The sequence below is a fragment of the Dendronephthya gigantea genome, unplaced genomic scaffold (genome assembly GCF_004324835.1).
Source record: "Dendronephthya gigantea isolate DGI-Jeju-01 unplaced genomic scaffold, DenGig_1.0 000110F, whole genome shotgun sequence".
Classification (NCBI taxonomy): domain Eukaryota; kingdom Metazoa; phylum Cnidaria; class Anthozoa; order Malacalcyonacea; family Nephtheidae; genus Dendronephthya; species Dendronephthya gigantea.
Window position 1 is genome coordinate 7060 of NW_021163120.1, and position 15424 is coordinate 22483.

General features: G+C 38.5%; 1 protein-coding gene across 1 annotated transcript; it reads right to left on the bottom strand.

The window, feature by feature from the left end:
- Positions 1 to 381: 381 nt before the first annotated feature.
- Positions 382 to 9150, bottom strand: LOC114535049 (MAM and LDL-receptor class A domain-containing protein 1-like). Its single transcript, XM_028556430.1, has 7 exons — positions 8865 to 9150; positions 3180 to 3353; positions 2904 to 3038; positions 2392 to 2654; positions 1734 to 1815; positions 935 to 1080; positions 382 to 722 (listed from the first exon to the last, which is right to left on the bottom strand). Exons 1-7 carry the CDS (start codon positions 9148 to 9150, stop codon positions 585 to 587), a joined length of 1224 nt encoding a protein of 407 aa, XP_028412231.1. The 3' UTR covers positions 382 to 584.
- Between the last annotated feature and the right edge of the window lie 6274 nt (positions 9151 to 15424).

Genomic DNA, 15424 nt, shown 5'->3' on the forward strand with positions numbered 1-15424 from the left:
AAAGATGTCTGTATTGCGATCAAGTTTTCTTCTTTTGATAGATGCAAACAAGTAGATAAGTTATGGGCGTTCAGATAAGAGCACGCATACATCATTACGTCATTACTATTTCCTCGTTCACATCAATCAAAAGTTAAAATGTCTATATTGTAGACGGATAGAGATGTTTTGTAAAGAGAAATGTCTGTATTAGAGAGATGTCTGTATTAGAGAGACGTTTGTATTAGAGAGATGTCTGTATTAGAGAGATGTCTCTATTAGAGGATGTTTGTATTTGAGAGATGTCTGTATTAGAAATATGATACTCGTTTTGATATCAGTGCTAGTATTAATAGATGTCAATTATTTTTATTCATTTCAAATAATCATTAAACGCAATAGTGGGCTATTCCTATTCAAAAATTAAAATAAATATATATACAATACTACACGGTAAACTCTCTATAAGAATAGATTTGCACGGACGCAAACCTTTTTCTTTCCAATCTTTGTGACTTTTGTCATGCAACTTCCTACATACTAGTGGCTTAATCCTAAAATATTGGAAATGTTAAGATATAGATAGAATGAAAATAAAACGTATCTTATTGCGTGAATTTATAAACATAATTCGTGAAATCTTTTCCGACACCAGACCAGCAGTCGTTGGAAGCACCATATTTGTCATATTCAATCATACTTCTTGCGCCCCAACACTCTCCGTAAAACTGCACAGCAAAATACTAAATAACAACATAATCAATGCTTGTTCATTGAAAAATGGAAGCGAAATTCACATTAGGTTAACGCAATCCAGTATTATCACTGTAAATATGAGAGGAATTGGCTCAGAACATCCATGTTGTGGATGGTCCAGTTATAATTGACTTTATTGAGGCTGAGACAAACATGAAAGCCTTGCACTGGTCTGGTATTTTAATAATTTTATAAATACCTTGTATCCTTTGTCATAAGCAACACAGGCGCATTCTCTGACGGTCTTTTGCATGTCATACCAATCTATTTTATCCCGGAGATTCGCAATCAAGTCTGGCAAAGCTCTTTTATAACGATCGTTAAAACATCCCAAGTGTTGTACACCTAAATATATACGAAGAGCTGTGTTTGACGTTTGCCTTGTGTGTTGATTTCAAGAACCAAACAATTGTCATTTGAACAAAGAGATTTTGTAAAGCTCGTTTAAGATAAGCTTGCTGTAACAAAGTATCTTTGTTTCAAAACATGAGCCCCTCTTTACTGTAGAAAGTTCACTTAAATATTTATCTTTGTTAATGGACACTAAAGTCATGGATGTGTACTTAATTTTATATTTAAAAAATTACAGTGAAAGTCAGTTGTTATCTAATGTCCTAAATTCTGATCAATGGCCAGTCAACTCTGTTTAAATCGCATAGAACTCTTGTTCACGTTTGACCAAGCATTGATAGTTTATCAAAAAAATCCCTCATGCAGAAAAATTAACCTTTGTTTGCCAACTCGCATTCTCGTTGAATCAATGTTTCAAATGCAAAACCACTGTTAGCATTAAAAAATGATTCCAATTTCTACCATCGCGAGGATCATGTTTTATTGAAGGATCAAGGCATTGTTGGTCTTATCAAAGGCCCTTCATCTATCGGAAGAACCAGTCGGGGACCCTTAAGTAGTTTCAGAGTCAATCAGAGATGTACATTAATTTGAGGACCATCGATGAACTAAAATGATCATGTTTATCCCAGAGTGTAGCGACTTACCACAGGGCATTTCCTTGAAATGGATGTCATCCAAAGCCATGTCAGAATAAAAAGATCGGCCACGAATTGCCTCAAATTCCACCTAAATGAAAATTTGTGACGTAAGAATGTGAACAAGCAGTAGTTTTTCCCCACAGGAATAAAACCGTTTTAAGTAAACACTCGAAGATCAAAGATGCTTGGAAAGTATCGAATGATATTGGATGATTTTAGTCATTGCCTCATATTTACTCCAAAATAAAATTGCTACCTGGGACTACAAGATTGAGTCTAAATCAACGGGGCGGTAGAACAAATTCACTTTTGGGCCAGGGAGGCCCCCAACCCTCCTGTGTCTCCCGCTCCTGGTTTAGAATGGTGACCTGTTTTTCCTATACCCTCATGCATGCACAAACTAATCAAAGCACAAACTAATTGTATCGATCGATGTATTTCAATACATGGGCAATTTGAAGATTTTAGGAAAAGATTCTTATCAGCTTCATTTTCACAACTGCTCTTTAACTGGATTGAAATGACCGTATGCAACTAAAAACAGTCCAATTAGAGCATTTCTTTCGAAATCCGGTGTAAGGCATTGCGATACTTCCATGGATGACCCCAAAGTAATGTTGAAGAGTAAAAAAGTTATCAACTACAACGAAAATATCATACAAACCTGGTAACTAGTCGTAGACACGTTAGATATTGTTGCGCTATCTAATATCCATCTGTTTCCCTGATCACCTTTCTTATCCCATATTATCCTCTTAGAACCCACAGGGTCTTTAATATACACGCTGAGTTCTCCCATTGAGCGGCCATACATGTGATAGTACCAGGAAATGCAACGACATTGCGAGGGTGGAAACAGTTTGCTTGTTAGGAGTGCTGTGTCGTTCTCCTTGGCAGGGAAGCTGGACTCGGTAAAAATGTAATGGCCTGGAAATTTGACGATAATGAAAATTATGGATAGGGCTGGATAGTCTTGGATAATGGTGGATATTCATGGATATTTGTGGGATAATAGTGGATAGTGAGGATCAGGTGCACCGATTAGTAACGATAGACAATAATGAATAACGTTTGATAATGATGGGTAACCATGGAAAGTGAGGGATAGAGATGGCCGATGAGTTGGGATCAAAAGGGAATTACAAATGATGATGATGGATCCCTGAGATTTCTTACCCGTGCCAGTAGTATGGTCTTGATTTGGACCAGTGCTCCGGGTTGGTGTTGATCCTTTATGTGCTTGCCAGAAATAATATATGTTTTTATAACGGGTCCAATGACAGTAACTACCGCGCGTAAAATCACAGTTATCTACAAAGAAATAAAAGAATATTCCATCATTAGTTTAACGAGACTTCGTCTGGGCAGCTAAAACGCTCTTCAAACATGATGGGCAGGCAGAGACAAGATGTTGTCTAACCAACCTGAATTGAACTTATCCAAAAAACAAACCTGGGTTGCATGTACTGTTGGTATAGCAATCTTTTTCTTCTTTCCCAACCCCTGGGCAGTTTTTCCCGCCATGCATCGGGGCGGGATCTGAACATTTTCTGGATCGATGACGCTTGCAATTTTCATCGCATTCTGTCCAAGAGGACCAGCGACCCCAATGACCAGCAACAGGAGCTGAAACGAGAAAATAAAAGCGTTTAAACAAGATAGACGAGCTCAGAGGTTGTATTTCTGGAACTTAGCATCAAATGTGGTATAACAACTGCCAAAATAGACAAAACACTTCTCGACCTTTCGACCTGAGGGCCTTCGTCAGAAGACGAAAGTCGAGAAGTGTTTTGTCTATTTTGGCAGTTGTTATACCACATTTGATGCTAAGTTGTTTGAAGACGCTGCCACGCTGCTCCTTGGTTGTATTCCTGGAAGCCATTGGCAACCTCGCAAGCCAACGTGGGCCGTGGATCGAAGGTAGAAAACCCTGGCTTGTGGGGTTTAGGTAATTGCTTGCGTTCTAGTCAATGACTCATGCAATTATATCTAGCTATAGTATGTGTCACTGGTTTTGTCATAAGCGTAGAGGCCCGGTGGGGGGGAGGGGAAGGCGTTCGTATTTTTACACGATGAAGGCGTTCGTATTTTTGTACTCCCGTGAAAGATCACGAGTCACGACAGGGAAAGACAACGATCTTAGCCACTGATCTACGTATGTCACTGATATCTGATAAATTTAAGTGCTCGAAGTAAAGGACCTACCGTAACATTCCTCGTTCGTGCAATTCTGCCATTGAGATTCCACGCCATGCGACGATGCCCCAGGACAGTCCGCGTGGTTTGAAGAGAAACAATATCTTTGCCTTTTCTTAACACAATCTTTGCTGCAAGGCGAAAAACTAGACCACTCGCTAAACCCAACGCCATTGACTATTTAAAAAGACGTGATATTCATTTAAGAAAGTTGAATTGCTCCTAAAAAGTTGTTATTGATCAAATAACATGGAGCAACAAGCTGTTAGTAACAAATTTTAATCTTGCAGCAAGACTTAATTTTAATCTTGCAGAGATACACAAACCACTCTAACTATAGCCAGCGTGATAAAACCAAGTGGAAAGATATCTCGATATATAGAGAAGTATATTATATATAAAGTATATTATATATCCTAGGAACAATTAACGTTTGTATAGCACTCTAACACCGAAGCGCCAAAATTAAATTCCTCCTCGCTCGGTTTATATAAAACCGTTGAAATGTCTGTTCATTCGACCATCCTGCGGATAACATAATATCCTTAATGTTACACTTATTGGACGCTAAAAAGGATGTAGTTGCTGCTCGAACACTATGACCTTTAAATTTGCTAACATCTAAACCTACAGCTACCAAAACAGACATTATCCATCGAGATATAGTATCTTTGGAAACAGGTCCATACGGTTTCACATAACTCAGTAGAAATTGCTTTCTATCATGGCTATTTTCATCAGTTCTCTTGCTATACTCTCAGGGACCGCGGAGCAGTTTTTGGATTGGGGGGGCTAGCGAAGCCGAAAGAGTGAACCCTCGGGGGGGGGGACCATACTTATCTGTTTATATTTTTTTTGTAAACACTTCAATGAAAACATTGTTCACCAACACGGATAGTGAACACATAATTATGATTACACAACTTACTATAAGGAGTTTTTATTCGTATTATTATGGCCATATAAAAATCGCTGTAAAGGAATCACATGTATTTTGAAAATTATTGGGGGGGCTAAAGCCCCCCAGCCCCCCCCCTCCGCGGTCCCTGACTCTAAGAGATGAGTAACGACTAACGACGCAAAGCTGAGGCTCAAATGGATATTTCAAAAACTCGAGGGGTTTGACATCAGTTCCGACACGTGTCTGTTTGACTTTCTCCATGACGTGGAAAGTGCACTTGTCCGCAACGAGAATCATGTTATCGACAGTGAGAAGATGAATAGTTTGACAGCGTTGTCCACTGAGTAAGGTCAATAAGAAGGAAACTTTAACAGTAAGCTCCTTCAAAGTCAGCGCGGAAGGTATAGGCTGCTTTCGAAAAAACTATAAGACCTTGCTAACTCCCCATGTTGTCTGGTAACGCCTTAGAGCCGGGCGCAGTTCGAATACACCTTTCATAAAGTGCTAAACAATAGGTAGCTGTCCGAAAGTGACTTCACTATCACTTAACTGCAAAATAGAAGATAAACCACACCTCGCCGAGTTGATTGAGCGATAGGACAAACCCAAGTCAAACAGCGATGACAGAAAATCTAACGTCCGTGGTAAGGGAGGGGAGATGATATCACAGTGCCTCTTCATACAAAATTTTAACTATTTTTGCAGATGCACTTAGTACTGAGATTTAGTGCTGTCTCTCCAAGAGGATTCAATTATGTTAATGGTCTTAACGAGTAGCCAGGTTGTTGTAGTTGTTGCCGCAGACATGACAAACCAAAAGTTTGAGCTTCTTGCAAAGGGGATGAGTTGTTTCCGATGATTTCCGACCGAGGTTCAGTAGTTTGTGACTGGGTTGCAGGACCACAGGAGGTGGAACATGAAGAGAGGCTAGCAAAGGATACCAAGGCTGGGTGGGACAGTCGTGAATAACTAAAATTCCCTTGGCATGCTCCTGAATTATTTTCTTTACAGCCTGTAACAGACAACTAAACGGCGGGAAACAATAAAATTTCAAGTCAGTCCACGAAATAGAAAAAGCATCAACGAACACTGCTTCAGGATCTGGCGGATAAGAGCAATATGTTGGGAAGTGTTTTATATTTAAGTGTGATGCAAAAAGATCGATTTAAGTGTGAAAATTCAAGGTACTGAGCGTATTATGTAATGACAATGGTTTGGTTTCCATTCTCTATCTGGATTATGAAAATGACGAGATTCTTTGCGTGTTAAGACATTCTGCGAACCAGGAATCTGAGCAGCAGTAAGCCAAATGTTGTATTTTATACAAAATTCCCAGATTTCGCAGCGCATAGAGCGGCAAATACGGCTACGACAAGAACCCATGTTATTTATTACAGCTACTGCTGTGGTGTTATCTATCATGAGTTTTACATGCTTACACCACTTAAGAGTGATGCAGAACAGTTTAAGGGCAAAAAATGCAGTCAAAAGTTCAATGTAGTTTATGTGATGGGTGCATTCATCTGGCAACCATCTTCCCCTTGAAGATGTATCACCTAGTACAGCTCCCCATCTTTCTAGGGGTGCATCAGAGTATATAGTTATATCAATAGGAAGAATGAAAAGAAATCTAAAACTCTCTTCAAGATGGGTGACCCACCATCGTAACTCTATCAAGCCATCCTCAGAGACAGTCATAGAGGAATCAAAATTACCCTTAGCTCCTTTAGGAGCATCTTTTTTATCCATTTCAAGGTACCTATAATGAAGAGCCCCATACTGAACCCCAGGTAAGGAGGAGACTAGGTAACCAATAATCTTGGCTACCTGCTGGATAGGAATGTCTGCTGGATGTTACATTATGTAATAAGGTTGATATTACTAATAATGGAGTTAATATTTAATAAGTTGTTAGGAGGGTTGTGATTGATAAGTGGGTGTGAAGGACAGAGACTTGAAGTAAAAAGGTTGTAATTTGTTGGACTGGGTTTAGGGAATAAATATATAAATATACGTATATGTTACAAAGGGAATAAACTTGAAACATTGGACATTCAATTACATCAAACAAAAAATTTTTAATTTTTTCCTTTTTTCTCATTTGTAACTTGGATAGTCATTGTTATCAAGTTAATGACAAATCCTAGGATAATTACCTCTTGAGAAGGGATGGAGTGGATTTATCAGGATGGATAACTAGATCTAGGCAGTCAAATGTTTCAACTGTGTCAAGAGCATTTGTAGCACACTTAGCATATGTGTCAGCCTGCAGATAGAAGCCATCAATATACCCACTAATAATATGATTCATAGCTCTAAGCTTAGCCAGGGGTGGTTTCATAAGTTTATTATGTTAAGAACCTGATCATTTATTACAAGAGCAAAGAAAGTATTCACTATATTATATTATATGAAATAGGATTCATACGCTTTTAAATGTCATTAAAAGCTTATTGCCCATGTTAACAAATGTCAAAAAACATTATTATTTAAATTATTTAAATATAAGTTACACTTGTCTCTCTTACAACAGAAACAGGAACACTTTAATGGGACGTAATTCAGCAAAGTCTCACAAATTATATAAACCACGCTGCCTCTATTGTTTGCTTTAGTTAACTCAAAGTTACACTATTTCAGACAAGTATTTACTGTGTTTTATGCAGGAAATGTTTGTTCATACTAAATCTCATTAAAGGTAAATGATGTTTCTCTCTCTTACAACAACATGACCCTTGGGATGGGATACCAGTTTGGGAACCCATGAATCGCTATGTTCACAACAGAAGGTAAGAGTCTCCAGCTCCCCGCCTGCTTCAGGGTAGGACAGAATGAAACAGGAATCTTCCTCCTTAACTTCGGTTAAAACCAATATTTTACAAGTTACGTAGTGAAATGCCACGCTCCGTACCTCATGATCTTCTGGGACTTTTATTGTTGTCTTCAGATTTCCTTCCTTGGTGTATATTTGAACCGCCGTACGATCGTTTGTTGGTATCATGATTTCATTCTGCTGGGAAATACTCAATAAAAATACCTCACTTGAGTTACGTTTAAACTTGTATTTCAATTGACACGTCTTGTCACAAACATACACATGAGGGTCTCCGTGTTTGATGATGATAATATCATCGTCTTCGATATCGCGATGCTAACTAGAGTAAAATTTTTGTCCTCAAGAAAATCCAATGTATGATTTGCTTTTACATTGTAATTCTCGTCCAATATCGTCAACATGAATACTTCACCTGAACGTCTTCTCACCACGTAAACATTGTTATTCATATCAACAGCAAGCGCCAGTAAAATATAACCTGCAAATTCAGGTGTTTCAACCCGTTTGATTTTTCCTGCCTCATGGATAATCATGATGTGGTCACTAGACCCAGTATCTGGGAAAGTAAGAACATCCCCCTGACTGTTCACAGAAGAGCAGAAGGGTATTATTTTTTCATCAAGGAACTGTTCGTTTGGAGGATGAGGTAATTCCTCTCCCATAGACTTTCTTGTTGAAATTTCCTTCCAATTTCTTATTGGGTGAAAACTACGATCAGGAAGTTCAATCGTTGGCATGCAGGCGGGCAAGGCGGACACTTCAAACGAATATTTGCTGCTGAATTTCCAAACATATTGAAACAACACATAGTTGATTAACATAACTGACTTGACGTTCTCCACTCGTTGAGTTTTATTCAACAACGATTTGACTCCACCGTTCAAATACACCGAGAATATCTCTTGAATGGCTGGTAAGCTATGAAGCTTCTTTAAAAACGACAAACACCCAGTGATTGCGGTCTCAGGACTATCGACATGTTCCAGTATTTCTGAAACTATTCGTAGCTTCGCGGCAAAAATTCGATCTTCGGCACTAAATGCCTTATTCCAGAAAGCAGTGGTTGCTGTCTTTCGCGCATCTTTAAATCTTTCCCTCGCAGTTTCAAACTCTCTGTCCGAGTTGATTTTAAGTTTTTCCATGGCGCGAGGAAGCTCTATTGCTTGGTTTAAGATACCAGACTGAATAACGCTCGAAGGTTCACCTGGTTCGTCCTGAGTTTCGCTCGCTTTCTGCTCGGGATTTGATTTATCAAGAGAAACACTGAGTAACTCAACTCCTTCTTCTAGGAAATTATAACTGGCGAGTAAAGTTGATCGGGAAAGGCCATCGATCTTAGACTTGATATCATTTAACTCGCGTACGACAATCTCACGAATTTCTGCATCGGTTACATCGCCGTCTTTGAGTTTGTCTGCCGTCGAGTCTCTGACCTTATTCCATAATAAACCAACTGTTGAACTGAGAATACCTGTCACAATTGAAGACATACCGATTTTGTAACTCCAAGCGATGCTAAACTTTGACAAAATACAAGACAATGTGTCAAAGCAGATTCATTCTTGCGTTGAATTCCTCACAATCTTGTGGTATGTTCATCCTGTAATTTTACCATATGGAAATTTCCAGGCGGAAATCCCGCTAAGTTTCTTCACCTACAATATGTTAGTGCGGGCTTTTTGTACAAATATTCCTGTCACTTCATTCACAGAGTTTCTTACGATCATCTTAACACAATATTCTTTTCCATGATATCGAACTGGGATCAGAGAAAAGTGTATTTGAACGAGATCTACGTATCTTTGCTAATGCTTGCAAAAATTCAAAGTGTTTTTATCGTATAAAGGACGTGGCGGGGATCCTGATGATTTGTGTCACTTTCTTTCTTTGAGAAGTCTCCAGCCTAGTTCCCACGGTTTAAAATATTGCTCATTTTAATAGAGCTATCAATCAAATTTTAAAGCAAAGTAAATCAGGTGCAGACTGTTGCTGACACAAGGCTTGACGTTCCCACTTGAAGAGTGAAAATCAAATTTTTCTATGATTATGAGTGGAAACAATCAATCACATATTTAAGAAAAATGATAAATTAAACTTATTTCAAGAGTGAATTCAAAGCTTATTGTTTACTTGTCTGAGAGTAAATTCATTCCAATATGGGGGCGTTTGTTATGTCGACTGTCGAGAAAAGTGAGTGCACAGGAAACCCAAGCAAAACAATGAAAATGACTGGTAAAACGCATCAAGTTTTACCTCAAGTTATTTTATGAGATTCACGAGACACTCTAAACAATTCAAGGTGGAGAATACTAACGCTCTTTCCGCCTGTTTGGCGAAGTCTTTTTTTTAATTTCTCACTCAGCACGAACGAATAATGACGTCTCGTAAATAATTATTATGACATCTGACCTTAGCCAGATTGAAATGAATGAATAATTACAAAAGCTCTGTGTATAAGGAGCCTTATTTAAAAACTCGTAACTTATCGACACGATCACATCTATCAAAAGACGAAAATCTCAAGGGAGGTCTCTGCAACCATGATAATGAAGACGAGAATGATGATTGATATTCAGGGATGTTGATGTATAATTATGGATGGATGGGTTGGTATAATTAAATATGATAATCTTGTGCATCGATGGATAACATCTGACAATCATGGACAATGATGCAAGCGATGTAGAGTAATGAGGTAATATACAATTACTTAATGGTTTCCGTGTTTGGATGGCCTGATCCAAACACGCGGGAATGTTGCGAGAGTTAAGAAAAGCGCGCGAAACACGAGCCGAAGGCGTTATATACATGTTATTTTACAATGACTATTCATAATAATGATGGTGGTCATGAGATCACTCTTATTTCATACCTGAGTCTGTAGTTTGGTCTCGACTGGGTCCAGTCTTCCTGGATTGTCTCAACCTTCTCTTTGTTTGTCAATAGCAGCGCTGGTTTTTATCATGGACCCAATGACAATATTTACTACGCATAAAATCACAGTTATCTACAAGGAATGAAAGAGTTGTACATCATCGGTTGAGTTAGCTCTCACCAGAATAATTGCTTATCAAAACCTTGCGAGTAAACTCGTGTTATACCAGAACATGGATAAAATAATTATAATACAACATTCGCTTTTCAAAATCAAAATCCAGCATGTCGACAGACAGGCATCAGATGTAATCTAACAAATTCTAAGTGTGTGTAGTTTGTGAAGTTTTTCTGTGCAGAGAGTTTCGACTGTCTCTTGAGGTTGTTAACTCAGCCAAGAGTTTCAGCTCGGCTCAAATGAACGAACGAACGAATGAATGAATAAACGAATGCAGTAAATATACCTGAGTTACACGAGCTGTTGATATCACAATTGTTTATCTCTTCACACACACTTGCAATAATTCACATCATTAGCAGAGGATGAATCTTGAACGAACGAACGAATGAATGAATAAACGAATGCAGTAATCGGATACGCTCGAGTGATTTGGTAAAGTAGTCCATGCATACCAGCAGATATTTGTTTTCTTCTTCTGATTTCGGTTGATGTCTACACAGATTCTTTCGATTGGTGTTCCAACTAAATAGGTCTTAATGGGAGCCTTGCTAAATTAGTAAGCCTCCTTACTAATTTGTCCGAAAATTGTCTTTCCAGAATCACATATTCGTGCAACTAGATTGTCGTGGTCGTTCAATTGACTTTCTCTCTCTCTCTTTCTTTTGCACCAACGTCACTACTTTGTTGTCCGCTATCGTTGTTTATGAGCAGGCTTTCGCGCGTTTCTTTCGCGTGTTTATTAGCTAGATCCAGACCCCTTGCCCACCCAGCTACCCTCCGTTTTCCTGAATTCGCGTGTTACGCTTTGTTGACGCACTTCTGCGAAATTCTTGGCGACGATTTTCGAGATTTCCTTCAAGTGGTCGATTTCTCTATTCCCAGTTTTTCTCTTCGTTTTCATTAATGGGTTGATTCATTCTTGATCGGTGGTAATCAGGGCAGTCCTTCTGCAAGTGATTCCCACGACACGTCCAGCATTTTCGCGGAGGTGAAGTTGATCTGTTAAACCTTGTATTCATGTCCGGCTATCCGCCCATTTTGTGGATGAAATTTCTCATTTCTTTCGTCAATTCATTTAGTTGATCCATCATACTCTTCCACGGAGTGGTTTTGGTTATCGAGTTTGGTCTCGGGGTTCTTCAATTCGAATCTCGCGCACCTACCTCGACCGTCGTTTGCTGGCCAGTGCGAACGACTCTAACTCCAAGACAATTTCCAAGGCCTGCCGCAGTGTAGTTTCATAGTGGTCTGCTCTGCGCAATTCGTAAGCGAATCTCGTCGTCGTACACCGCATCCACAAAATGATCCTCAGCCAAGGCTTCAAGCATTTCTATCGTGCCATTAGGATATGCAAGTCGAAGCAATCTTTCAATGTCTCCCGCCAATTCTGGGAGGCTTTCGTCGCGACGTCGTAAACGATTTCGTAAAGTAGCTCGATTTAATTCAGACTGACACTAGGTCCCGTAACGGCGATCTAATGCTTGCAACAGAGTTTTGTAGTTACGCCTACTTGAATCTGACAGACAATTTAAGACGTTTACTGCTTGCCCCTGCAAACTGGTTGAAAGAAAAGCAGCCTTTTCTCGATCGTCCAAGCCATTTATATTTCTGCGATAATTTCAATTTGTGTTCTATATGCATCCCAGGACGTTTTGCCATCATAATTAAATGTTTTTGGTCTCTGCGTTGGTTTATGTACTTCGTGCAATATTGATGTATCGCTCTTCGAACTGTACTCGCCCGATTTTCTTGTTTTTGATGACTTTGGTATTTCTCCAAAAGTGTTGTCAACCGGTTTTACTCGCACGCGCCCGATTACTTGAGGTGTTGCAGCACTTTGTATGCAAGAAAGTTTATCATCAATGTCTTTGCTAATCTCTTGGATAAATTCCGCTTTAATTTCTTGTTTCATATCCTCGATCGTCGACGTCACAAGACTTGAATACATATCTAAAGCTTTTTCGTTTTTAACTTTCCCTTCTTCGATGATCTCTCGTCTCAATTTGTCAAATCTACAGTAAAAATCCGCTTCAAAATCACTTAACCGACGAATAATTGTTAAAATTTCATTCGCGAATTTCTCCTTTAAACTGTCTAATAATTCTGTTTGTGTTCGCTGCCAATCTCTTATCTCCTCAATGAACTGCTGTTGCATTACTTGCTGCGTCTTTATATTTCCTTCTGCTCGCGGTTAACAACAAACATATTTCTCTCACCTTCATTCCCGTGTCTTCAATAACAATACCGACTTTGACTTTGTTGTTTTCGCTCGTCCACAACTTGTTCGGACTGATTCTTAATCTGGCCTTCCGCCGCTTCTTGCGATCAAAAACATTCACTAAAACCTACACTGCATGTAATCAATGTCAATATACAGGGTGTCTCAAAAAAAAACGCAACACTTAAATATGCAAGAATATTAATATTGTTCGGGTTTGCACCATAGTTCAGCTAAAATGACTTTTAGCATTTTAAATGAAGGATTAAGAGCCATTTTCAATTCCTAGAGGTGCTTATCTATTGCGCTTTAGAGCTGTATTAATGTTCTCGCATATTTACTTAAATTACGTTTTTTTTGAGAACCCTCATTAGTCACACTTCATTACTTAATTGTGCTAATGCACTACAATTATATATCCTAGGAACAATTAACGTTTTAAGAACCCATGTTATTTATTACAGCTACTGCTGTGGTGTTATCTATCATGAGTTTTACATGCTTACACCACTTAAGAGTGGTGCAGAACAGTTTAAGGGCAAAAAATGCAGCGAAAGGTTCAATCAACTTCAATGTAGTTTATGTGATGGGTGCATTCATCTGGCGACCATCTTCCCACTGAAGATGTATCATCTAGTACAGCTCCCCATCTTTCTAGGGGTGTATCAGAGTATATAGTTATATCAATAGGAGGAATGAAAAGAAATCTAAAACTCTCTTCAAGATGGGTGACCCACCATCGTAACTCTATCAAGCCATACTCAGAGACAGTCATAGAGGAATCAAAATTACCCTTAGCTCTTTTAGGAGCATCTTTTTTATCCATTTCAAGGTACCTATAATGAAGAGCCCCATACTGAACCCCAGGTAAGGAGGAGAGTAGGTAACCAATAATCTTGGCTACCTGCTGGATAGGAATGTCTGCTGGATGTTACATTATGTAATAAGGTTGATAATATTAATAATGGGGTTAATATTTAATAAGTTGTTAGGAAGGTTGTGATTGATAAGTGGGCGTAAAGGACAGAGACTTGAAGTGAAAAGGTTGTAATTTGTTGGACTGAGTTTAGGGAATAAATATATAAATATACGTATATGTTAGAAAGAGAATAAACTTGAAACACTGGACATTCAATAACATCAAACGAAATTTTTTTTAATTTTTTCCTTTTTTCTCTTTTGTAACTTGGATAGTCATTGTTATCAAGTTAATGACAAATCCTAGGATAATTACCTCTTGAGAAAAGGAAGGAGTTGACTTATCAGGATGGATAACTAGATCTAGGCAGTCAAATGTTTCAACTGTGTCAAGAGCATTTGTAGCACACTTAGCATATGTATCACCCTGCAGATAGAAGCCATCAATATACCCACTAATAATATGATTCATAGCTCTAAGCTTAGCCAGGGGTGGTTTCATAAGTTTATTATGTTAAGAATCTGATCATTTATTACAAGAGCAAAGAACGTTTTCACTATATTATATCATATAAAATAGGATTCATATGCTTTTAAATGTCATTAAAAGCTTATTGCCCATGTTGGCAAATGTCAAAAAACATTATTATTTAAATTATTTAAATATAAGTTACACTTGTCTCTCTTACAACAGAAACAGGAAAACTTTAATGAGACGTAGTTCAGCAAAGTCTCACAAATTATATAAACCATGCTGCATATATTGTTTGCTTTAGTTAACTCAAAGTTGCACTATTTCAGACAAGTATTTACTGTGTTTTATGCAGGAAATGTTTGTTCATACTAAATCTCATTAAAGGTAAGTGATGCTCCTGTCTCTTACAACAACAACAGGGCCCGTGGGATGGGATACCAGTTTGGGAAGCCATATACCGCCATCTTCTTCACAAAAGAAGGTAAGGGTCTCCAGCTCCCCGCCTGCTTCAGGGTAGCACAGAATAAAACAGGAACGCTTTTCCCTAACCGATGTTAAAACCAATATTTTACAAATTTCGTAGTAAAATGCGAGGCTGCATACTTTATGATCTTCTGGGACTTTTGTTGTCTTCAGATTTCCTTCCTTGGTGTATATTTGAACCACTGTACCATTGTCTGTTGGTATCATGATTTCATTCTGTTGGGAAATACTCAATGAAAACGCCCTGCTCGAGTCGCGTTTAAACTTGTATTTCAATTGACCCGTTTTGTCACAAACATACACATGAGGGTCTTTGCGTTGGATGATGATAATATCATCGTCTTTGCATATCGCGATCTTAACTGAAGATAACGCACTTTTGTCCCCGAGAAAATCCAATCTATGATTTGCTTTTACATTGTAATTCTCGTCCAATATCGTCAACATGAATACTTCACCTGAACGTCTTCTCACCACGTAAACATTGTTATTCATATCAACAGCAAGCGACACTAAAAAATTGCCTGCAAATTCAGGTGTTTCAACCCGTTTGATTTTTCCTGTCTCATGGATAATAATGATGTGGTCACGAGACCCAGTACCAGGTACAGTAAG

Excerpts from the sequence above, each read along its gene's own strand:
- LOC114535049 (XM_028556430.1), bottom strand. The coding sequence starts at position 9,150 with ATGTCTTCAATTGTGACAGGTATTCTCAGTTCAACAGTTGGTTTATTA. Across the intron at positions 1,816-2,391 it reads TGTCTACGACTAGTTACCAG|GTGGAATTTGAGGCAATTCG; the intron begins GTTTGTATGATA and ends ATTTTCATTTAG. Across the intron at positions 1,081-1,733 it reads TTTCAAGGAAATGCCCTGTG|GTGTACAACACTTGGGATGT; the intron begins GTAAGTCGCTAC and ends GTATATATTTAG.